General features: G+C 44.0%; 1 protein-coding gene across 1 annotated transcript in view; it reads right to left on the bottom strand.

Moving 5' to 3' along the window:
• Positions 1-21,960, bottom strand: part of TBC1D19 (TBC1 domain family member 19) — a 193,389-nt gene extending 171,429 nt beyond the window's left edge. The window contains exon 1 of the mRNA XM_044284859.1: positions 21,812-21,960. Coding sequence (XP_044140794.1) covers positions 21,812-21,910 — 99 coding nt within the window. The 5' untranslated portion in view covers positions 21,911-21,960. The remainder of the gene's footprint in view (positions 1-21,811) is intronic.
• Positions 21,961-25,823: the final 3,863 nt, after the last annotated feature.

The raw sequence follows: 25,823 nt of genomic DNA, 5'->3' as shown, positions 1-25,823 counted from the left end.
CCAATATTTATGGACCTGACTGTATATACAGCATATTAACATACAGTATAGTTTATAATATAAATTATTACAGTGCTGCTCAGAAGTGATCTCTTCAAAATTTTCTATTTTTCTGCATACATCTGAAATTACATCAGATTTTCACACGTCCTAAAATGTGAGTGCTTCTCTCTCCTCGTTCTAGTAATCGGCAGGGTCTCAGTGCTCAGACCCTCACCAATCAAAACCCTTGATACCTGACTATGAAATGTCAAAACATACCGCTAGCAGGGACAGACGACGCATCCTTAATATTGTTAAGCAAGCAAAGCAGGAAAGGGAGGTGGATGTTATTGTTCATCTTGGGACAAATGATCTGGCTTGCAATGAGGTTTCAAAGGTGAAGGAAGCTGTTCACACACTTGGTAATGATATACAGGAGGTTGCATTGACTGTTTCATTCTCTGCAGTTTTGCCTATGCATAACCTTCAGTATGACAGGAAGATGCGCATTAAGGAATTCAATGTATGGCTTGGTGAATGGTGTCTGAACCAAGGGTTTGGCTTTGTGTCTCATGTTAGCTCTAATTGGAATGGAAAAGAACTGTATAAGAAAGATGGTTTACATCTTTCTCTCAAGGGGACAAATGTCCTCAGTGAACAGTTCAAAGGATTTGCTAAGGAGCATTTAAACTAGGAAAAGGGGGAAAAAGAGTGATAATCCGACTGTCCCCCGGAACAATGCAAGAAGATGCCAGCAGCACATAGGTTAAGAAATGACAAGCTCAGAGTCTTGTCTACAAATGCTCGCAGTTTAGGGAATAAGATCAATGAACTGGAGTCTATAATGACATCTGAGAATATACATTTAGTGGCTGTTACTGAGACATGGTTCAATGGGAGTAATGACTGGGATATAACAATACCAGGGTTCTCTCTATATAGGAAAGACAGAGAAGGCAAGAAAGGGGGAGGGTGGCCCTGTATGTGAAAGATAGCATAAAATCTAATCTAATACAAGTTAGCTAGACCAATTTAGAGTCAGTTTGGGTTACCTTGCAGCTTGTTAATCATAAGGCAACTCGTGTAGGTGTGACAGTTTGGGTTATCTTTAATCTTCCTGATGTAAACTGGAAAACCAAAATAGCTAGTTCTGCCAGGAGTACAGATATTCTAAATTCCTTACTGGGATTATCTCTACAGCAAGTAGTTAAGGAGCAAACCTGGAAAGAGGCCATTTTAGATTTAGTATTCACAAATGGGAATTTGGTATCTGATATTACTGTGGGGGAAATCTTGGAATCTAGTGGTCACCAGTCAGTGTAGTTTACTATAAGTACCGTGACTGAGTCAGACCACACAAAAACAAAAGTTTTAGATTTTAGAAAAACAGACTTTTCCAAAATTAGATTAGTGGTATATGAGTCCCTATCAGACTGGAACAGTTTCAATGAAGTCCAGGAGAAATAGGACTACTTAAAAGTGGCACTACTGAAGGCAACAGATAATTGCATTAGGCTTGTCAATAAAAGCAAACAAAGTAGGAGAAAACAAAAAGATTGCATTTAGTAATTATAAAAAAAAAAACAAGGATGACAGGCAAATTTATAATATTAGGCAGAGAGAGGCCAAACAAGTTATAAGAGCTTCTAAAGCACAGGCAGAAGAGAAATTAGCTCAGTCAGTGAAAAAGGCGATAAGACATTCCTTAGATACATAAATGAAAAAAGGAAATGAAAACAAGGAATTACCAAATTAAAGACAAAAGAAGGAAGGTATATGGAAGAAGATAAAGAACTAGCTGACTGCCTTAATGAATACTTCAGTTCAGTTTTTACAAAGGGAAATGAAGGGAAAGGACCTCAGTTATGGAGGAAGACTAATGCATCGTTTGATGCATGTGTCTTTACAGAGGAAGAGGTTCCAAGTCAGCTGTCTAAAATTAATACAAATAAGTCACAGGGGCCTGATGGGATACACCCAAAGCTATTAAAAGAGCTTAGCGGTGAACTAGCAAAACCATTAACAGGTTTATTTAACCAATCACTGGTAACAGGAGTCGTCCCAGGAAATTAGAAAATGTTGTGCCCATTCACAAGAAAGGTAGTAGGGAGGAATAGGGCAACTATAGGCCAGTAAGCCTGACATCAATAGTGGGGAAATTAATGGAAACCATACTTAAGGAAAGGATTGTGGAACATCTAAAATCCCATGGATTGAAAGATGAAAAACAGCATGGGTTTACTTCAGAGAGATCATGTCAAAATAATTGATTTTTTTGATTGGGTGACTAAAATAATAGATGGCGGAGGTGCAGTAGACATCGCTTATCTAGACTTTAGTAAGGCTTTTGATACTGTCCCACACAGAAGGCTTATCATTAAACTGCAGTCTTTGAGCTTGGACTCCCATATTGTTGAATGGATTAGGCAGTGGCTGAGGGACAGACAACAGAGGGTTGTACTCAATGGAGTATATTCAGACCATGGTCTTGTTACCAGTGGGGTACCTCAGGGATCTGTTCTGGGACCCTTATTATTTAATATCTATATCAGCGAAATTGCAGAAGGCCTCGATGGTAAGGTGTGTCTTTTTGCTGATGACACAAAGATTTGTAACAGGGTTGATGTTCCTGGAGGGATACACTAAATGGAAAAGGATTTAGGAAAACTAGAGGAATGGTCAAAAATCTGCCAACTAAAATTTTATGTTGATAAGTGCAAGATAATGCACCTGGGACGTAAAAACCCAAGAGCAGAATATAAAATCAGTGATACAGTCCTAACCTCAGTATCTGAGGAAAGGGATTTAGGGGTCATTATTTCAGAAGACTTAAAGGTAGGCAGACAATGTCATAGAGCAGCAGGAAATGCTAGCAGAATGCTTGGGTGTATAGGGAGAGGCATTACCAGTAGAAAGAGGGAGGTTCTCATGCCGCTCTACAGAGCACTAGTGAGACCTCATTTGGAGTATTGTGCTCAGTACCGGAGACCATATCTCCAGAAGGATATTGATACTTTGGAGAGAGTTCAGAGAAGAACTACTAAACTAGTACATGGATTGCAGGATAAAACTTATCAGGAAAGATTAAAGGACCTTAACATATATAGCTTGGAAGAAAGACGAGACAGAGGGGATATGATAGAAACTTTTAAATACATAAAGGGAATCAACAAGGTAAAAGAGGAGAGAATATTTAATAGAAGAAAAACTACTACAAAAAGGACATAGTTTAAAATTAGAGGGGCAAAGGTTTAAAAGTAATATCAGGAAGTATTACTTTACTGAGATAGTAGTGGATGCATGGAATAGCCTTCCTGCAGAAGTGGTAGCTGCAAATACAGTGGAGGAGTTTAAGCATGCATGGGATAGGCATAAGGCCATCCTTCATATAAGATAGGGCCAGGGGGCTATCCATAGTATTTAGTATATTGGGCAGACTAGATGGGCCAAATGGTTCTTATCTGCCGACACATTCTATGTTTCTATGTGATACTTTAAGGAAAAAATCTGCAATCATGGAAAAGTTTGGTCGCCGCTGTACACATCAGACAGTCTGCTGGTCTCGCCAAAATTGCCATGTTTGGCCAACATCCAACTAATGTGTAAGAATACCCTTAATCAGATGTCCAGAAGAAACATGTCCCATCCCGTCCTCCTCAAAGTAATTGTGAGGGTTCACATGACACTGAAAAATTTACACCGTTTTTTTTTTTTCTTAAAATCACTGTGGATTTCAGCAGAGAATCTACACCTAAAATACACAAAATAATGTGTGCAATCCACCTCCCATTGATTTTAATGGGAGACTCCATAGTAATTTACACGGCATGGGGGTGTTTGTTTGCGCTTGCAGTTTTAAAAACCACAACGGAATCCATGTCCAAAGTTCCCATTGAAATGGATAGTAACATAGTTTATAAGGCTGAAAAAAGACTGTCCATCCAGTTCGGCCTGTTATCCTGCCAGTTGATCCAGAGGAAGGAAAAAGAAAATGTGAGGTAGAAGCCAATTTTCCTCACTTTAGGGGAAAAAATTCCTTCCCGACTCCAATCAGGCAATCAGAATAACTCCCTGGACCAACGACCCCTCTCTAGAAGCTATAGCCTGTAATATTATTACACTCCAGAAATACATCCAGGCCCCTCTTGAATTCCTTTATTGTACTCACCATCACCACCTCCTCAGGCAGAGAGTTCCATATTCTCACTGCTCTTACCGTAAAGAATCCTCTTCTATGTTTGTGTACAAACCTTCTTTCCTCCAGACGCAGAGGATGTCCCCTCGTCACAGTCACAGTCCTGGGGATAAATAGATGATGGGAGAGATCTCTGTACTGACCCCTGATATATTTATACATAGTAATTAGATCTCCCCTCAGTCGTCTTTTTTCTAAAGTGAATAACCCCAATCCCAAAAAATCAAGACGCTTTGTATTTTTGAGGGGCTGAGGGTGTGCTTGCTCTACAGATCTGCAAAATACTCTCACATGGGAAAAATCTATTACATGTAAAATGGGGGTTTGTAAAACCGCATTCACATGTATAATATCTCTGTTGAGGATTCTGAATAAGACCAAAAATGGCCCAGTTTCTTTATTGACAAAAATGTGTAGGTTGAGTCCTTAAATCCTTGATATGTCTCCCAAATTCTCTTCCTAAAGACAACATGCAATTTAAAAGGTTCCGGGTATCATTTTAATGGGCCAACTGCAGGGACACTGTTAAAATAATAAATATAATAAAAAAATAAAATAAAAAACGTTAAATCATCTCCCTGAGCCTCCTCTTATCCAGCACTGCCACTCTGTCCTCCCAGTCCTATATACTTCACTGGCCTCAGCAGTGATTGGCACAAGACCACTGAGGCCAGAGTTTGGCTACAGGAAGTGTATACAGGAAGTTCTGCTGAAGCCAAAGCAACAAGTTACTGCTGCAGCCCGGCGGAGAGAACAGAGTAGTAGCGCTGGAGGAAGGTAAGTTTATGTTGTTTTTTTTACATATATGTCCCTGAAGTTGTCCGATAACCCCTACAAAGGTGATGTCCAGCTATCTTGATTTTTTTTTTTAACTATCAACGGGAGCCTATTGTATCTGTTGAAAAAATGTACACTTTTTCTGCAACGCCATATCAACACCCTTCCGGGTTCTGTCCTGTAATTTTGCGCACAGTAGGGGCTCACACGTGCCACTGCAGCCAATGACGCGCCCCAGCAGTGTCATGTCCCCAAGCAGAACGTGACCCAGCAGTGATGCGTCTCTTGAGGATCCCACCCTTTTATGACTTCATGTACGCACCACACTGTAAACACTTCGGCCCCCCTCACTGCTAAGCCAACTATGTTTCATGGCTTTATATTTTAACTCTAACTACACTAGTAAATTCATTTCTCTGATTGGTTTGTATAGTGAATTACTTAACGTGGCATTCCCATATGGATATGTAAGGCATATCCACAAGATATTCCATAAACGTGCATGCAGGGGAACCTCGCACATGTCTTGAGAACCGGGCCCCGTCTTGTTACTCCAGAAATGGAGAGGTGGCCCCACATGCGTGAATCTTTCCAAGCACTTCCATGGGTGTTCCTAACATAGACAAGTATTATCTGAAGTCCCACAGAAGTGAATGGGCCACACGTGCACCTCTCCACTCCCTGCTATGCAAGATGAGGCTCTGTTCTCGAGACAGGAGGTGGGACCTGCAACTATTGGACATTTGTGGAAATGTCCAGATAGGACAACCCCTTTAAATACACTCAAATGGGCCAAACAAAAGATGCCACCGATACATGAGGCGTCTACTGTACCTCTGTACTCCTCCAACTTAGGATTTTTCTGTCAGTTTCCGTATGTATGGAGGTGTTCTCTCCTAGCATTGCTCTGCTGTGTGCACAAAACCTTAAAAATCTAAAGTTTTCAGTCTAACACAAAACCAAACACTGTCTGAACCGAGACCACTAACACAAACAATGTCTGTTAGTCCTGTCTTCACTATCGCCACCATGTTTCTGAGAGATAGTAATGACAAACACGTGATAACGGTATATTTATAAGACCTCAGTCCTGAACGCAGCTAATCAGAGAAGTAACGATGATAATGCAGCGCTACCATAAATGGAAACAAACACCTAAACATACCTAAATACCAAAGGATTTTTTTTTATTATTATCTTAGTAGTGTTTGTATTTTTCGCACTTTATTATTAGCAGTATTAGTCCTTGTACCTTTCTCACTTTATTAGGCCACCAGCACACGTTGGGGAATACATGCAGTTTTTCCATACAGATTCCCGTGCAGAAAAACCACAGCGTAGTACAGAACCAGCAAAGTGTATGATATGACACAAATCCCATGTATACTTTGCTGATTTTTTTCTATGTGGAAATTGATCTGCATTGCGGATTTCCCCCTTTTCAATGGAAGATTAGGATCCGTGGCAAAACGCATCAAATCTGCACCAAACACCACTGTTAGAAATCAGAGTTGCACTGGGTATCGAACTATCGATACCCAATCGATCCTTTTAGATTCGGATGGATTCGATACTGGGTTTTACTATTTAACGATAATAGGCTGTGTAGGCTGTGCAGCCTAGTATCAGTTAGAGAACATGGCACTGCGCCGCTCTCAGCGTGCACCATGTTCTCCTCAGCAGCACAGGGGAGGAGAAGGAGGCAGTCCCTCCCTCCACACTGTGCCACTACTGCCACCAATGGGAACATAGTACTGAAGAGGAGGTGGGATGAGCTGTGGCCACTGCGCCACCAATGAATATAATTAACACATTAATTCAAATGTAGGCAGCGGGTGCCTGCCGTATCACATACCCAGCACTTGGCCTCAATAACAGGACACAGCGATCCCACGAACCGCTGCAATTAACCCATCAGGTGCCGGAGATCGCAGCGCCCTGTGTTAGAGGCTGGGTCCCGGGTATGCTAATTATATTCATTGGTGGTGCAGTGCCCCCCCCCCCGCAACCCCAGGATTATGATTATTGGTGGCGCAGTGTGCCTCTCCCCCAATCCCCCCAGTATTATAGTCATTGGTGGCAGTGGCCATAGGGTCCCCTCCTCCCCTCCTAATTGGTGGTGCAGTGGCAGCTTCCGATCGGAGCCCCAGCAGTGTAATCCTAGGGCTCCGATCGGTTACCATGGCGCTACTAAAGCCCTGGCTGCCATGGTAAGCTCCCTGCTGCCGTGTGCACAAAGGACAGGACAGCAGGGAGAGTGTGAAGTCCTATTCACACTAATAGAGCTCTATTAGGGTGAAAAGGACAAGGGTTCTAATAGTTAGTAAATAAAAAGTAAAAAAAAAATATATATGAAAAAAGCCCCCACCAAAATACTAAAAGTTTAAATCACCTCCTTTCCCAATTTTACATGATAAAATATATAAACAATAAATAAATAAACATATTACATATCGCCAAGCCCGAAAAAGTGTGAACTATTAAAATCTAAAAATATATCTGCAATGCGGTGAACGGCGTAACAGAAAAAAAATTTTTTGTCACATTGTCCTCCCAAAAAATAGGATAGGATTGTTGTATTATCGGCCGGACGTTCCATAAAATGTGGAATGCACGTGGTGCACTTTTTTGGAGTATCACAATACTTTTTTATGGTATCAAAATTTTAGTATCGTACCAACCCTATTAGAAATTGAGGATTTTGTTGCGGATATGCTGCAGAAACACACATAAATCCGCACGGAAAATCACCCATGTGCAGCTAGCCCTAGTATTTAAAAATATTCTCATATTATTAGCCGTTTTAGTAACAGTATTTGTATCTTATTTTATTATTAGCAGGATTAGGGCTATTGCAGACGACTGTTGGGTGTTTTGCGGTCCGCAAAACATGGAGACCGACCATGTGCATTCCATATTTTGCGGAATGGAAGGGCTGCCCCCTGATAGAAGAATCCCATCATTGTCTGTAATGCAGAGAATAACAGTTTGCAGGGTGGATAAAAATCTGATTTTTTTTATATAAAATGCTTTTTGAGGAAAATCTATTACCATCCAAAGGTTATTCCATCATGAAATAAAGATTCGTTTTTTAATTATGTAGAATAAGGATGTGTATGTTTAATTTATTCGGTAAATAAATTCCATTAATCCCTTCACAATGTCATGCTCTTCCAGAGGTTTTTGTAAGATTATTAGGCAGTTTCTCTCACTACAAGATATTATCACAGATGCTTGAGTTTACTTTTGCAGTTCTCAAAACTGAATTTGACTCAGCAGAGATCACATGCCTCTTCTTCACATCAAAAATTTTATAACATGAACAGAGTTGAGAAAAAGACCTTAATCCTAACGTCTACAAACCTATGAATACAGAATCAACCTAATCAAACTAATATAAAAAGTTATTCTAAAAATCTTCATCTACTTGCATATTATAAGTTATACCAGCAAGAATTAGTCTTTATGTAGAAAACTATGATTTAAAATCAAGCCTTACTGACTAGTGATTTAAATTGTGATTTAAATCAGTTTGATTTAGATCAAATCCACCCTGCCAGTTTGTAACTCGTCTTGTTCATGCTTAGCGCAATTGTCTGTGTACGTACTGTATTTTTCACTTTATAAGTCACACTTTTTTACTCTAAAAGTGGGGGGAACATGGCTGTGCGTCTTATAAAGTGAATACCTAGTGAGCACTTCAATTATCGAAGCGCTCACTAGTATGCTTTAGGTGCCGGGAGTAGGGAGTGAATTCTCACCCTCCCGGTCTTCATTCCTGGCGCCTACGCTGCACTGTCCTGACCCCGTACAGCCTGAGAACGTAGTGCACACACTATGACCTGACGCTGCACTCAGTCAAGTGACAGTGCCATGTGGGCCGGAGAAGACATGGGAGCACGACTGCTGCAGTAGATGGAGAGGAGCCGCAGTGCAGGAGAGGTAAGAGAAGTTTTTTATTTTAGTCTGATGCAAGGTCTAATGGGGGTTCTGGCAAGGAACTCTGATTGGGGGGATTTGAAAATGAGGGCTGATCTGAGGTCTGATAGGGGTATGGTCTGAAATAAAGGGCTTATCTGAGGTCTGGTGGGGGTCTGAAATAAAGGGCTGATATAAGGTCTGATTGGGGGGGTCTGACAATAAGGTCTGATTTGAGGTCTGATCTAAAATAAATGGCTGATATGAGGGCTGATGGAGGGGTTCACATTGAGTGCTGATATGAGGTCTGATCGGGGTCTGAAATAAAGGGCTGGTATAAGATCCGATGGGTAGGGTTGAGTGAACCCGAACTGTAAAGTTCGGGTTCATACCGAACTTTAGGATTTTTGGACCCGGACCCGAACATTTCAGTAAAAGTTCGGGTTCGGGTTCAGTGTTGGGCGAGTTAATGGCGCTTTTTGAAAGGCTGCAGAGAAGCCAATCAACAAGCGTTTAACTCGTGTGCCCTTAGAAGCCATCACAGCCATGCCTACTAATAGCATGGCTGTGATTGGCCAGTGCAGCATGTGACCCAACCTCTATATAAGCTGGAGTCACGTAGCGCTGCATGTCACTCTGCTCTGATTAGTGTAGGGATAGGATGCTGCTGCTGTGAGGGAGAGAATAGGACAGAATCTTTAATCTGAAGTGCTTGTTAACTCAGCGATCTACCTAGATTTTGTTTTGTGGGTGCAGTGCACAATCTTTTTACCCTGCCCTGAGCCCAGTGACACAGAAAAATAACTTTTATCCGTCTGTTAGGTCGACGGCGGCGGCCATTTTATGCAAGTTCTGTGCAACAGCACAGCATATGTGCATTTGTGACAGTCAAATAGAAGCTTGAAATACTGCAATTATATTTTGGGTTAAAAAAAAATCTGGGGCCTCTACCGCATTAGTCAGTGTGCAATTTAAGCTAGAAATACAACAATAATTTTCTGGGTTTCAAAAAACACCCTTTTTAGGCAAAATAATACATTTTACAGACCTTGCAGCATCTGTCATTGTGAGATACACGCTTTAGATACTGCTGTGCTATTTTGTTATTTTAAAAAAAAAACACCCATTTTGGGCAAAATGCGTCATTTTGCAGCCTTTGCTGCATTTGTCGGTGTGAAATACACGCTTTAGCTACTGCTGTTCTATTCTGTTATTAAAAAAACACCAATTTTGGTGCAAAATACTAAATTTGAAAAATATGAGGAGAGCGTCAAATAAGGACATGGCCCCGGTCGTGGTGCTTCTGGTGGAGCTCCTGTTGCAGGGAGAGGACATGGTCGATCGGTGAAACCCCCTCCTCAGGTGCGAGTAGGCGACAGAACCTTCAGCGTTATTTGGTCGGGCTTAATGCGGCTATAAGAATGATGAGGCCAGAACAAGTACAGGCGATAGTAGATTCGGTTGCTGACAGTGCCTCGAGTTCCTTCACATCAGAGTTGGCACCTGAAGCCGATGTCCATCAGTCTGTCACCTCACCCCCTTTCAAATCAGCCAAGCAGTCTGAGCTCCAAGTCATGCAGCAGTCTATTATGCTTTTTGATGACTCTGCTAGCAGGGTTTCCCAGGGCCATCCACCTAGCCCTGCACCAGAAGTGGGAGAGATTGAGTGCACAGATGCCCAACCACCTATGTTTCAAGATGAGTACATGGGAGGACCACCGATGATGACGAAACACAGGTGCCAACTGCTGTGGCTTTTGAAAGTGTGCAGACTGACAAGGAGGGCAGGGGTGAAGACTGGGTGGAAGATGATGTGGAGGACAATGAGGTCCTCGACCCCACATGGAATCAAGGTCATGCGAGTGACCTGTGTAGTTCGGAGGAAGAGGCGGTGGTCGCACAGAGCCACCAGAACAGCAGTAGAGGGAGCAGGGTGCAAAAGCGGAGCGGCCGTTCCCTAGACAGTACGCCTGCTACTGCCCACCGCAGCAAGGGACCGAGCACACGAAAGCCAGCTCCAAGGAGTTCCCTGGCATGGCAGTTCTTCAGACAATGTGCTGACGACAAGACACTAGTGGTTTGCACGCTGTGCAATCAGAGCCTGAAGAGAGGCATAAACGTCCTCAACCTGAGCACAACCTACATGATCAGTCATTTAAGTGCAAAGCACAAGCTCCTCCTGCTTCCTTTCTGCTGCAGTCTCGGCCTCTTCATCCACCTCTGGAGTGACAGTGCCATCTGCCCGGGGACCCCGCAAACAGAGGATCTGCCAGCAACACCACCACTTGGGTCACCAAGCATCTCCACAATGTCCAACGGAAGCGTTCAGCTCTCCATCTCCCAAACACTGGAGCGGAAGAGGAAGTACCCCCCCTACCCACCCGCGATCCCTGGCCCTGAATGCCAGCATTTCAAAATAACTGTCCTTTGAAATGCTGTCATTCCGTCTGGTGGAGACAGAGAATTTTAAAAGCCTTATGTCGGTGGCTGTCCCAGAGTACGTCGTGCCCATCCACCACTACTTTTCCAAACATGCCATGCCTTCCCTGCACAACCAAATGGGGGACAAAATTAGGTGTTAACTGCGCATCTGTGGCAAGGTCCACCTAACTACGGATACGTGGACCAGTGTTGTGGAAATTTTATTAAGATGTGTATTTAATATATTGTGTATTGTCATCATGTCTCTCAGTGTCAGGGTAAACCATTGGCGTAGATATCTTCCTGTGTATGTCCGGTCACAGCTGCTGGGCGCAGAGGTCTCCGTCGGCGAATGGTCCATGTGCTAAGCGCTTGACTGTGGGCCCGGGGAGACTGATGTGTTCAGCAGAGCAGTGTTTTCTTGGCGAATGTATAGATGTCGGCTAAGGCCCCCGCGCAAGGCGCAGATTTATTGGCTTGGCGTAGATGCATTTGTTAAGAGAACAATATATGAAAGGAACGTGCGTTTGTTGTATCTAGTGCACCTGATCAGCCGCTGGAGATAATGATGTTGTCCCTCTAAATAAACATGCATGAGGATCATAGTAACTTTATCTAGCATTGATCACTGAGCAAGGCTGGCTAAAGTTTGCTTCAGTGGTTATTGCATATATGTGTTTGTTGGCTAGGTTATTCTAAATGATGGTGTCTTGTGTTCCCATGTCATCACTTCCTGTATGTCATCACTTCCTGTATGTCATCACTTCCTGCATCCTTGTTATGGGCCAGCCCCTATTACACCTTTTGTGAGTAAATAAAAGTGAACAGACTGAGAAGGGCTCAGCAGAACTTAACATGAAAACACCTTTGGCTGACTGCGGTTGAGATTTTTACCTTTCCTTTACCTTATTATTGTATAATTAGTAGTATACAGTAATTTTATTAATATTTCTATTTTACTATTAGCAACATTAGTATTTTTATTATTAGCAGCAGCAAAAAAAAAAAAAAGATTAAAAAAAATATACAAAACATCCTACATGATCTGAAATAAATATGCTGATGTGCATGGCTACATTAACCCCTTCTACATCGGGCCAGTTTTAACCTTCCTGCCCAGGCCATTTTTTGCAAATCCAACATGTTTATGTGGTAATACCTTTAGAACACTTTGACTTATCCAGGCCATTCTGAGACTGTTTTCTCGTTACACATTGTACTTTACGACAGTGCTAAATTTAAGTCAATATACTTTCCCTTTCTTTATAAAAAAAAATCCAAAAATTACCAAAACTTTGGAAAAATTCAAAATTTTCTAAATTTGAATTTCTCTGCTTTTAAGACTGATAGTAATGCCTCATAAAATAGTTATCAGTCATTATTTCCTATATGTCTACTTTACGTTGGCATCATTTTGTAAATGTCATTTAACCACCTCCGGACCGCCTAACGCACATGTGCGTTCCGGAGGTGGCAGGCTGGCGCACAGTCACGCATATACGCGTCATCTCGCGAGACGCGAGATTTCCTGTGAACGCGCGCACACAGGCGCGCGCGCTCACAGGATCGGAAGGTAAGCGAGTGGATCTCCAGCATGCCAGCGGCGATCGTTCGCTGGCAGGCTGGAGATCCGAATTTTTTAACCCCTAACAGGTATATTAGACGCTGTTTTCATAACAGCGTCTAATATACCTCCTACCTGGTCCTCTGGTGGTCCCTTTTGTTAGGATCGACCACCAGAGGACTCAGGTAGGTCAGTACAGTCGCACCAAACACCACACTACACTACACCCCCCCCCCCCGTCACTTATTAACCCCTTATAAACCCCTGATCACCCATGATCACCCCATATAAACTCCCTGATCACCCCCCTGTCATTGATCACCGCCCTGTCATTGATCACCCCCCTGTCAGGCTCCGTTCAGACATCCGTATGATTTTTACAGATCCACGGATACATGGATCGGATCCGCAAAAAGCATACGGACGTCTGAATGGAGCCTTACAGGGGGGTGATCAATGACAGGCGGGTGATCACCCATATACACTCCCTGATCACCCCCTGTCATTGATCACCCCCCTGTCATTGATCACTCCCCTGTAAGGCTCCATTCAGACGTCCGCATGATTTTTACGGATCCATGGATACATGGATCGGATCCGCAAAACACATGCGGACGTCTGAATGGAGCCTTACAGGGGGTGATCAATGACAGGCGGGTGATAACCCATATACACTCCCTGATCACCCCCCTGTCATTGATAACCCCCCTGTAAGGCTCCATTCAGACGTCCGCATGCGTTTTGTGGATCCGATCCATGTATCCATGGATCCGTAAAAAATCATGCGGATGTCTGAATGGAGCCTTACAGGGGGGGTGATCAGTGACAGGGGGGTGATCACCCTGATCACCCCCTGTCATTGATAACCCCGCTGTAAGGCTCCATTCAGACGTCCGCATGCGTTCTGTGGATCCGATACATGTATCCATGGATCCGTAAAAAATCATGCGGATGTCTGAATGGAGCCTTACAGGGGGGGTGATCAGTGACAGGGGGGTGATTACCCTGATCACCCCCTGTCATTGATAACCCCCCTGTAAGGCTCCATTCAGACGTCCGCATGCGTTCTGTGGATCCGATACATGTATCCATGGATCCGTAAAAAATCATGCGGATGTCTGAATGGAGCCTTACAGGGGGGGTGATCAGTGACAGGGGGGTGATCACCCTGATTACCCTGATCACCCCCTGTCATTGATAACCCCCCTGTAAGGCTCCATTCAGACGTCCGCATGCGTTCTGTGGATCCGATACATGTATCCATGGATCCGTAAAAAATCATGCGGATGTCTGAATGGAGCCTTACAGGGGGGGTGATCAGTGACAGGGGGGTGATCACCCTGATCACCCCCTGTCATTGATAACCCCCCTGTAAGGCTCCATTCAGACGTCCGCATGCGTTCTGTGGATCCGATACATGTATCCATGGATCCGTAAAAAATCATGCGGATGTCTGAATGGAGCCTTACAGGGGGGGGTGATCAGTGACAGGGGGGTGATCACCCTGATTACCCTGATCACCCCCTGTCATTGATAACCCCCCTGTAAGGCTCCATTCAGACGTCCGCATGCGTTTTGTGGATCCGATCCATGGATCCGTAAAAAATCATGCGGATGTCTGAATGGAGCCTTACAGGGGGGGGGTGATCAGTGACCGGGGGGTGATCACCCTGATTACCCTGATCACCCCCTGTCATTGATAACCCCCCTGTAAGGCTCCATTCAGACGTCCGCATGCGTTCTGTGGATCCGATACATGTATCCATGGATCCGTAAAAATCATGCGGATGTCTGAATGGAGCCTTACAGGGGGGGGTGATCAGTGACAGGGGGGTGATCACCCTGCTTACCCTGATCACCCCCTGTCATTGATAACCCCCCTGTAAGGCTCCATTCAGACGTCCGCATGCGTTTTGTGGATCCGATCCATGTATCCATGGATCCGTAAAAAATCATGCGGATGTCTGAATGGAGCCTTACAGGGGGGGGTGATCAGTGACAGGGGGGTGATCACCCTGATCACCCCCTGTCATTGATAACCCCCCTGTAAGGCTCCATTCAGACGTCCGCATGCGTTTTGTGGATCCGATCCATGTATCCATGGATCCGTAAAAAATCATGCGGATGTCTGAATGGAGCCTTACAGGGGGGGTGATCAATGACAGGGGGGTGATCAGGGAGTCTATATGGGTGATCACCCCCCTGTCATTGATCACCCCCCCCCCCCCCCCCCCCGGTAAGGCTCCATTCAGACATTTTTTTGGCACAAGTTAGCGGAAATTTTTTGTTTGTTTTTGTTTTTGTTTTTTCTTACAAAGTCTCATATTCCACTAACTTGTGTCAAAAAATAAAATCTCACATGAACTCGCCATACCCCTCACGGAATCCAAATGCGTAAACATTTTTAGACATTTATATTCCAGACTTCTTCTCACGCTTTAGGGCCCCTAAAAAGCCAGGGCAGTATAAATACCCCACATGTGACCCCATTTCGGAAAGAAGACATCCCAAGGTATTCCGTGAGGGGCATATTGAGTCCATGAAAGATTGAAATTTTTGTCCTAAGTTAGCGGAAAGTGAGACTTTGTGAGAAAAAAACAAAAAAAAATCAATATCCGCTAACTTATGCAAAAAAATAAAAAATTCTAGGAACTCGCCAGGCCCCTCATTGAATACCTTGGGGTGTCTTCTTTCCAAAGTGGGGTCACATGTGGGGTATTTATACTGCCCTGGCTTTTTAGGGGCCCGAAAGTGTGAGAAGAAGTCTGGGATCCAAATGTCTAAAAATGCCCTCCTAAAAGGAATTTGGGCCCCTTTGCGCATCTAGGCTGCAAAAAAGTGTCACACATCTGGTATCGCCGTACTCAGGAGAAGTTGGGGAATGTGTTTTGGGGTGTCATTTTACATATACCCATGCTGGGTGAGAAAAATATCTTGGTCAAATGCCAACTTTGTATAAAAAAATGGGAAAAGTTGTCTTTTGCCAAGATATTTTTCTCACCCAGCATGGGTATATGTAAAATGACACCCCAAAACACATTGCCCAACTTCTCCTGAGTACGGCGATACCACATGTGTGACACTTATTTGCAGCCAAGGTGGGCAAAGGGGCACATATTCCAAAGTGCACCTTTCGGATTTCGCAGGCCATTTTTTACACATTTTGATTGCAAGGTACTTCTTACACATTTGGGCCCCTAAATTGCCAGGGCAGTATAACTACGCCACAAGTGACCCCATTTTGGAAAGAAGACACCCCAAGGTATTCCGTGAGGGGCACGGCGAGTTCCTAGAATTTTTTATTTTTTGTCACAAGTTAGCGGAAAATGATGATTTTTCTTTTTTTTTCTTTTTTCCTTACAAAGTCTCATATTCCACTAACTTGCGACAAAAAATAAAAAATTCTAAAAACTTGCCATGCCCCTCACGGAATACCTTGGGGTGTCTTCTTTCCAAAATGGGGTCACTTGTGGGGTAGTTATACTGCCCTGGCAATTTAGGGGCCCAAATGTGTGAGAAGAACTTTGCAATCAAAATGTGTAAAAAATGACCGGTGAAATCCAAAAGGTGCACTTTGGAATATGTGCCCCTTTGCCCACCTTGGCAGCAAAAAAGTGTGACACATCTGGTATCGCCGTACTCAGGAGAAGTTAGGGAATGTGTTTTGGGGTGTCATTTTACATATACCCATGCTGGGTGAGAAAAATATCTTGGTCAAATGCCAACTTTGTATAAAAAAATGGGAAAAGTTGTCTTTTGCCAAGATATTTCTCTCACCCAGCATGGGTATATGTAAAATGACACCCCAAAACACATTCCCCAACTTCTCCTGAGTACGGCGATACCAGATGTGTCACACTTTTTTGCTGCCAAGGTGGGCAAAGGGGCACATATTCCAAAGTGCACCTTTTGGATTTCACCGGTCATTTTTTACACATTTTGATTGCAAAGTTCTTCTCACACATTTGGGCCCCTAAATTGCCAGGGCAGTATAACTACCCCACAAGTGACCCCATTTTGGAAAGAAGACACCCCAAGGTATTCCGTGAGGGGCATGGCAAGTTTTTAGAATTTTTTATTTTTTGTCGCAAGTTAGTGGAATATGAGACTTTGTAAGAAAAAATAAAAAAAATAAAATCATCATCATTTTCCGCTAACTTGTGACAAAAAATAAAAAGTTCTATGAACTCACTATGCCCATCAGCGAATACCTTAGGGTGTCTACTTTCCGAAATGGGGTCATTTGTGGGGGTTTTCTACTGCCTGGGCATTGTAGAACCTCAGGAATCATGACAGGTGCTCAGAAAGTCAGAGCTGTTTCAAAAAGCGGAAATTCACATTTTTGTACCATAGTTTGTAAACGCTATAACTTTTACCCAAACCATTTATTTTTTGCCCAAACATTTTTTTTTTATCAAAGACATGTAGAACAATAAATTTGGCGAAAAATGTATATATGGATGTCGTTTTTTTTGCAAAATTTACAGCTGAAAGTGAAAAATGTCATTTTTTTGCAAAAAAATCGTTACATTTTGATTAATAACAAAAAAAGTTAAAATGTCAGCAGCAATAAAATACCACCAAATGAAAGCTCTATTAGTGAGAAGAAAAGGAGGTAAAATTCATTTGGGTGGTAAGTTGCATGACCGAGCGATAAACGGTGAAAGTAGTGTAGTGCCGAAGTGTAAAAAGTGCTCTGGTCATGAAGGGGGTTTCACCTAGCGGGGCTGAAGTGGTTAAAGAGCTTCTGTCAGCCCACTAAACCGTTTTTGGTTTTTTTGGTTAATATTAATCCCTACACTGCGAGCTCCCTATACAAAAGCTAAATAATTCATTTTTGTTCAGTAGATTTTGTTAAAAAGCAATTTTTATAATATGTAAATTACCTTGCTACCAGCAAGTAGGGCGGCTACTTGCTGGTAGCAGCCGCATCCTCCTCTCATAATGACGCCCCCTCCGCCGTTTGATTGACAGGGCCAGGGAACGGGATTGTTCTCTGCTGGCCCTGTTTGAATTCAAAATATCGCGCCTGCGCCGTACCTGTCTTTAATCGGCGCAGGCGCACTGAGAGACGGCCGCTCCATCCTCAATGCGCCTGCGCCGATGACGTCACATCTACACCTGGCGCAGGCGCATTGAGGATGGAGCGGCCAATTAAAGACAGGTACGGCACAGGCGCGATATTTTGAATTCAAACAGGGCCAGCAGAGAACGATCCCGTTCCCTGGCCCTGTCACTCACACAGCGGAGGGGGCGTCATTATGAGAGGAGGATGCGGCTGCTGCCAGCAAGTAGCCGCTCTACTTGCTGGTAGCAAGGTAATTTACATATTATAAAAATAGTTTTTTAACAAAATCTACTGAACAAAAATGAATATTTAGCTTATGTATAGGGAGCTCGCAGTGTAGGGATTATTTTATATATATATATAAAAAAAAAAAAAAAAAACGGTTTAGTGGGCTGACAGAAGCCCTTTAAAGGGGTTGTCCGGGTTCAGAGCTGAACCCTGACATCCCTCCATTTTCACCCAGTTCATGCTCCGATGCTCTCCTTTGCCCTGCGCTAAATTGCACAGGGCAAAGGCATTTTTAGTAGTTCCGGTGACGTACTGGGGCTCTCCATGGGGCTGACAGGAACCCCGGTGACATCACCGGCCCTGAGGGGCGGGATTTAGCTCTGCCCTAAAACGGCTAGGGCAGAGCTAAAGCCCGCCCCTCAGAGTCGGTGACGTCACCGAACACACTGCAGTGTGTTATTGTAAACAAAAGAGCCCGTGCCCTGCGCGATTTAGCGATGCTCCGATGCTAGGCTCAGGGATGCTGCCAGGGTGAAAATAAGGGTATGTCCGGGTTCAGCTCTGAACCCGGACAACCCCTTTAATTTTTTTTAGGATATTAAAAGACTTAGAAGTTTAGAAGGCATTTTTAAAATTTTCAAAACCATTTCTTTAAGCACCAATTCAGTGATGAAGTGATTTTGAGGGGCTTACATAATGGAAACCCCCCATAAATGACCCCATTTTAGAAACTACACACCTCAAATTATTCAAAACTGATGTTACAAATGTTGTTAACCCCTTAGGTGTTCCACAAGAATTAAAGGGAAATAGAGGCAAAATTTTAAAAAAATTTATGCAGATTTTTCATGTTAATCATTTCTTTCTTGCAACACAGCAAGGGTCAACAGCAAAATAAACCTCAATATACCGTATATTACTCTGATTCTGCAGTTTACAGAAATACCCCATATGTGGTGGCAAACTGCTGTCGGGGAACGTGGCAGTGGTCAGAGGAAAGGAGCGCCATATGGATTTTGGAGGCAGATTTTGTTAGAATGTTTTTTGGGCACCATTTTGTATTTGAAGAGACTCTGACGTACCCCTACAGTGGAAACCCTCAAATGACCCCATTTTGGAAACTACACCCTTCAAAGAATATATTAAGGGGGTTACTGAGCACTTTGACCCCCTAAGTGTTTAACGGAATTTGAAAACACTTTGCTGTAAAAATGAAAAGTTTCATTTCTTCCAATAAAATGTTGCTTTAGCCCCAATTTTTTTTCACAAGGGGTAACAGGAGAAAAAGCACCCCCTAATTTGTTACCTTTTCTCCTCAATACGGCAACACCTTATATGTGGGGGTAGATTGCTGTGGGGGCAGATTGCAGGACTTAGAACGGAAGGAGCGCCATATGGATTTTGCAGCGCAGATTTTTATGGATTGGATTATGGGCACCAGTGGTTTTTTTTTGTGATTGTCTTATGTGGGGGCTCATTTTTTGCGGGATGAGTTGACCTTTTCATTGGTACCATTTTAGGGTACATAAGACTGTTTGATCGCTTGGCATTACACTTTTTGTGAGGCAAGGTAAAAATAAAATGCTGTTTTGGCGTTTGTTTTTTACAGTATTCACCTGAGGGGGCATATAATGTGATATTTTTATAGAGCAGGTTGTTACGGACGCGGCGATACCCAATATGTCTATTATTTTTATTTTTGTTAAGTTTTAAATGCATTTTGAACAGAATTAAATCTTGTTTTTATGTTGCCCTTTTCTGAGAGCCATTTTATTTTATTTTTTGGGGCAACTGTGTTAGATAGGGTCTCATTTTTTGTGGGATGAGATGATGGTTTGAATGGGGTACATACACCTTTTTGGTCGATTGGTATTACACTTTTTGTGAGGGAAGGTGACCAAAAATGGCTGTTTTAGCAGTTTTTTTTACTGCATTCACCTGACAGGGTGGATCATGTGACATTTTTATAGAGCCGGTAGATACGGACACAGCAATACTATATATGTATACTTTTTTTCCTATTTTTTTAATTACTTGATTATGGGAAAAGAACACTTTATTTTATTTATTTTTTTACTTGAAACTTTTATTTCTTTTTATTATGCAAAAATTTATTTTAACTTTTATTTTTTTTTCCACAACTTTTGTGGGTCTGATCCCCTGCACAATGCATTACAATACATCTGTATTAGGCTACTTTCACACTAGCGTTCGATCGGATCCGTTCTGAACGGATCCGATCATAATAATGCAGACGGAGGCTCCGTTCAGAACGGATCCGTCTGCATTATATTGGCATATAAAAGCTAAGTGTGAAAATAGCCTCGGACGGATCCGTCCAGACTTTCAATGTAAAGTCAATGGGGGACGGATCCGCTTGAAGATTGAGCCATATTGTGGCATCTTCAAACGGATCCGTCCCCATTGACTTACATTGTAAGTCTGGACGGATCCGCACGCCTCCGCGCGGCCAGGCGGACACCCGAACGCTGCAAGCAGCGTTCAGCTGTCCGCCTGTCCGTGCGGAGGCGAGCGGAGCGGAGGCTGAACGCTGCCAGACTGATGCAGTCTGAGCGGATCCGCATCCATTCAGACTGCATCAGGGCTGGACGGAAGCGTTCGGGTCCGCTCGTGAGCCCCTTCAAACGGAGCTCACGAGCGGACCGACGAACGCTAGTGTGAAAGTAGCCTTAGAATGCATTGGCTGTAAGTGTATTACCAGCTTTCCTGCCTGTGAGATCCAGGGGGGGGTCCTCGTCCGCAAACGGAGTGCACACGAACAGTGCCCGTGCAATGCGGACAGCAATTTGCCTCAGTATGGGCACGGGGCACACACGTTTGTGTTCATGAGCCCTTAAACTGTATCCGCGTCCTGAGGACACACATACAGATGACTACAATGGTGAGGTAGGTAGCTCTCTGCTCCAGCATTCCCCGGCTGGCGCTCTGCTCAGCAGCAATCGTAATACAGGGCTATCACTGCCCCTGCGGAGAGCGTGGTGTCCTCCATTCATAGGGGGCACGCGGCGAAGTATTCATTTTATTAACACTACAGGGGCAGCATTATTGTAAGAAGGCATAACTACTGTATGGGAGCACTAAAGGAGCATAACTACTATAAAGGGGGTACTAAAGCGGGCATAACTACTCAAAAATGGAGGTACTAAGGTGGGCATTTTACTGTGAAGGGGACATAACTACTGTGTAGGGGCACTATAGGGGGCATAACTACTGTGTAGGGCACCATGGGGGGCATAACTACTGTGTGGGGGCACTATGGGGGGCATGACTACTGTGTTGAGCTCTATAGGGGGCATAACTACTGTGTGGGGGCACTATGGGGGCATAACTACTGGGTGGGGCTCTATAGGGGGCATAACTACTTGTGTGGGAGCATAACTATTATATGGGGCACAAGGGGGGCTGGGCGGGATTGGGCGTGTCTAGACAGGCACTGGGCGGAGTTAGACCCCTTTACACAAGCCGGGAGCAGTCTTCCGAGGGACAGCTCTCTGGTAGGTGCCTACAGGGACACCTAAGGCACTGTCAAATGTGCCATGGTGCAGGCAGCGCAGTGTTCCAATGTGTGAGGACAGCTCTAGACAGCTCTGCGCCTCTAGTGGCCAATGCATGCCATGACCGCTGCGCTGTGACTCACCCGAGCCTCTCTCTCCAGCCGGCAGTGCAGCGCCGTGCCCTTCAGCTTCTGCACGATATGTGCTATGCTGACAGACAAGTCCTCCTCTTCTCCCTGCATGGTACCCGCAGCCTCCGCAAAACCAGCCCAGGCCACAAAAGGAGGATCAATGGTTCCCTAGCAACAAAAGGTGTGCGCTGCTAATATCAATCCTGCTCAGAACAGGGAATGCGTGCATTTAGTTCCGGGTGCACACATCCCTCGGGTTTCGGCTGGTTCCTTCTCCTCCAGCCCTGGGAACTCTGTACAGGAACAAGGCTTTTACAACCAGTTTAGGAGCCTGTGTGGGACCAGACAACGCCATTGTTGCTTACCATCAGCATCATTTTGGGGAGACACAAGAGGCAGCAGAAATATTCCTTAATGTAAACCCTTCCCATAAGAATAGGCTTTTGAGGGCACCTTTTCAGACTACGTCTTGAGTGACTCTTTGCCAAGAGCTCCCAAGGCGTCCAATAGATGGACCCATTAAGAAACTGAGTGACTTCAGTGGCCGTAGGCAGCGCCTGTGCACGGAGTAGTGCGGCCTGCTGCGCCTGTGCACGGAGTAGTGCGGTCTGCTGCGCCTGTGCACGGAGTAGAGCGGCCTGCTGCGCCTGTGCACGTAGTAGTGCGGTCTGCTGCCCTGTGCACGGAGTAGGGCGGCCTGCTGCCCTGTGCACGGAGTAGCGCGGCCTGCTGCGCCTGTGAACGGAGTAGCGCGGCCTGCTGCGCCTGTGCACGGAGTAGCGCGGCCTGCTGCGCCTGTGCACGGAGTAGCGCGGCCTGCTGCGCCTGTGCACGGAGTAGCGCGGCCTGCTGCGCCTGTGCACGGAGTAGCGCGGCCTGCTGCGCCTGTGCACGGAGTAGCGCGGCCTGCTGCGCCTGTGCACGGAGTAGCGCGGTCTGCTGCCCTATTCAATGTTGCTAAACACACAATTGCCAAAGGAAACCTAAAGCCTGGCGTCTGTTGGTGTATAGCAGCCTATGGGTCAATTTAATGGATGTACCGGAAGCTTTCCCGGTGCTATGCACCTGCTTCCGGATGCGATGCGTTTTTCACTGAAGCCCCATTCACTTCTATGAGGCCAGGGCTGCGTGAAAAAGGCAGAATATAGAACATGATGCTTTTTTCAAGCAACGCAGAACTGATGAGTGAAAAAAACTCTTGTACACAGACCCATTGAAATGAAAGGGTCAGGATACAGAAAGCAGAAAGCTCGCTCGTGTGAAAGGGGCCTAAAGGGTTATCTGGGAATTTGATATTGATGACCCATCCTCAGGATAGGTCATCAATAGAGATGAGCGAATTTCATATTTTGAAATTCGTTTACTTGTAAAAACACAATTGCGTTATGGATTCTGTTACCACTCCGTTATCATTCCGTCATAATAGAAGTCTATGGGCTGTAAAAACAGATCCGTCCAGTTTCCGTTATGCAGGGGAGTTCTCTCTGGAACGGATCCGTTATGCAGGCCATACACTTCTATTATGACGGAATGAATAATATCAAATTCCTGGATAACCCTTTAACGATCAGCTATTTTTTTTTTCTTTCCGCAGTCTTGAGGTCTTGTTTTATGGAGGAGAAATGCAATTTTTTGGGGATCATATAAATTACAGAATCATTTATTTATTACATTTTTGTTGCTTTAGAAATATAGATAAAAAAGTGATTTTGATATCGTTTTTTCTTTATTTTTTATACCGTTCAGGTTTCACACTAAGTTACCTGGTAAATGAATTCTCTAGTTTATTGCATTCATCTGGATGCCTGATAAGTGTAGGGTTTTTTGTTTACTGTGTGTACAATAAAATGTATTTTGTACTAAATAATGTTTTTGTTTTATTTTGCAGACATTGTTTGTTACATTACAATACCAAAGTTCCATTATGGTATTGCTATTACAAAACTTTCTTTCAGACTTATAATGTATTAGCATACTCCTGTGTGCTAATTCATTTTATCTCAATGACACAGGCTGCTATTACAGCAGGATTACCGGATAGACAGCCCTGGGGTCCCTTGTAGCTACTCACGGCTGACTTCAGACGGCTCCCCAGTCTATACGTGGGTCTCTGGGAAACCTGCTGAACCGATCGTAGAGGGAGTATCTCCTTTGATCATGTCACTGTTATGGACCAAAGGATTACCAGCCAGAATCAGAGCTTCCTCCGACCCTGGCTGTGGAGCAGAGCCTGCTCTAAAAATCCGAGCTGGTTCTTAGAACGGAAGTACCCTGGGAGACACTAACCTCCTCCTACTGCAGCACAGTCAGTCCCTGCAGACTGAGGAAATGCACTGCCTGTCCGTCATTGGTCATTAAGGGGTTAATTATATGATACACCTCAACACTGTGTCTGAACAGGTACAATGTAAGATAGGTTCTTGGGTGCTCTAAAGCACTATCGTTTAGGTATGCACCCACACCTACACCTAGATTGTCTACTTGATCTTGAATCTGTTAACCCTAAAATTTATGGAATTAGCTTTCAAGTATAATATGTAGCATTAGGTTTGACTAAAGATCTGTAGATTCTTTTTCATGCTCTATGGGACCATGACAGCCATAGGCATTTACACATCTATGCGGTGGGATGCAAAGAAAGGAGCAGGGGTAAAATAAATCAGTTCTCTGAATTGAGACATGTCATTTTGTCAACTGTAATAGCTGATGAGATCAGGGATGATCAACAACAGGTATACAGTTGCAAGAAAAAGTATGTGAACCCTTTGGAATGATATGGATTTCTGAACAAATTGGTCATAAATGTGATCTGATCTTCATCTAAGTCACAACAATAGACAATCACAGTCTGCTTAAACTAATACCACACAAAGAATTAAATGTTACCATGTTTTTATTGAACACACCATGTAAACATTCACAGTGCAGGTGGAAAAAGTATGTGAACCCTTGGATTTAATAACTGGTTGAACCTCCTTTGGCAGCAATAACTTCAACCAAACATTTTCCTGTAGTTGCAGATCAGACGTGCACAACGGTCAGTAATTCTTGACCATTCCTCTTTACAGAACTGGCATTTGAGGGTCTCCGCAATCATTACATGTATTGCCAGCATTAGGAGTTTGTGCTATTCTCCTTATATTGAGCATACGGGTAATGAGATTTTGTTTTCCGTTCAGCCTCTGGGCTGAAAGAAAAAATGAACGGCACAGATTTCTTCATTCGCATCGATCAATGTAGATGAAAAAATCTCTGCCCCCCCCCAAAAAAAGGAGGGGAAAGGCGTCTGCCAGGACATAGGAGCTCCACCCAACATCCAAACCCACTTAGCTCGTATGCCCTGGCAAACCCGATTTATCCATTCACATCAATTGATGTGGATGAATAAATCATTGCCGGGATTTTTTTATATTTTTTTTTATAAAAAATGTTTGCCAAAGCATATGAACACCGCCGCCCCGTCAGCTCATATGCCTCGGCAAACGTATCTTTTTTACTGCAGAGGAGAAATCTCGTCTTGCAGCGCCGCATACACCGACTTGTGTGTAATCTGACAGCAGCCCAATGCTTCTGTCAGAATGCACATCAGTGCTGCAGCTGCTTGATCACTTGGTCCACCTAGAAGGTAAAAAAAAAAACAGGCCGCAACAAAATAAATTTATTAACATTAACTTTAGATAACACTTGAACTGAGACAGCTGCTCTAGTCCCCAATTGTCACAGTCCCTCCCATGACAGAGGTGAGAAGATCTGAGAGACTGGCAGCACGTGAGGGTATCTGACAGTCTCTCTGTTTTCTCCTTGCAGTGTTCTTGTTTAGTAATGACCACGCCCCTTGTCAGGTGCAGCTTGTCGTCATTACTGAGGCTTTATTTAGTTGGGGATGGGGACGCTTCAAGTTAAAATATACCATCGGATTGGAGAAAACTCAGATCCGATGGTATAAAAGGGACTCCTGACTTTACATTGAAAGTCAATGGGGGACGGATCCGTTTGCAATTGCACCATATTGTGTCAACGTCAA

Source organism: Bufo gargarizans, chromosome 1 (assembly GCF_014858855.1).
Source record: "Bufo gargarizans isolate SCDJY-AF-19 chromosome 1, ASM1485885v1, whole genome shotgun sequence".
Lineage (NCBI taxonomy): Eukaryota > Metazoa > Chordata > Amphibia > Anura > Bufonidae > Bufo > Bufo gargarizans.
This window is presented reverse-complemented; position numbering and strand designations above follow the sequence as displayed.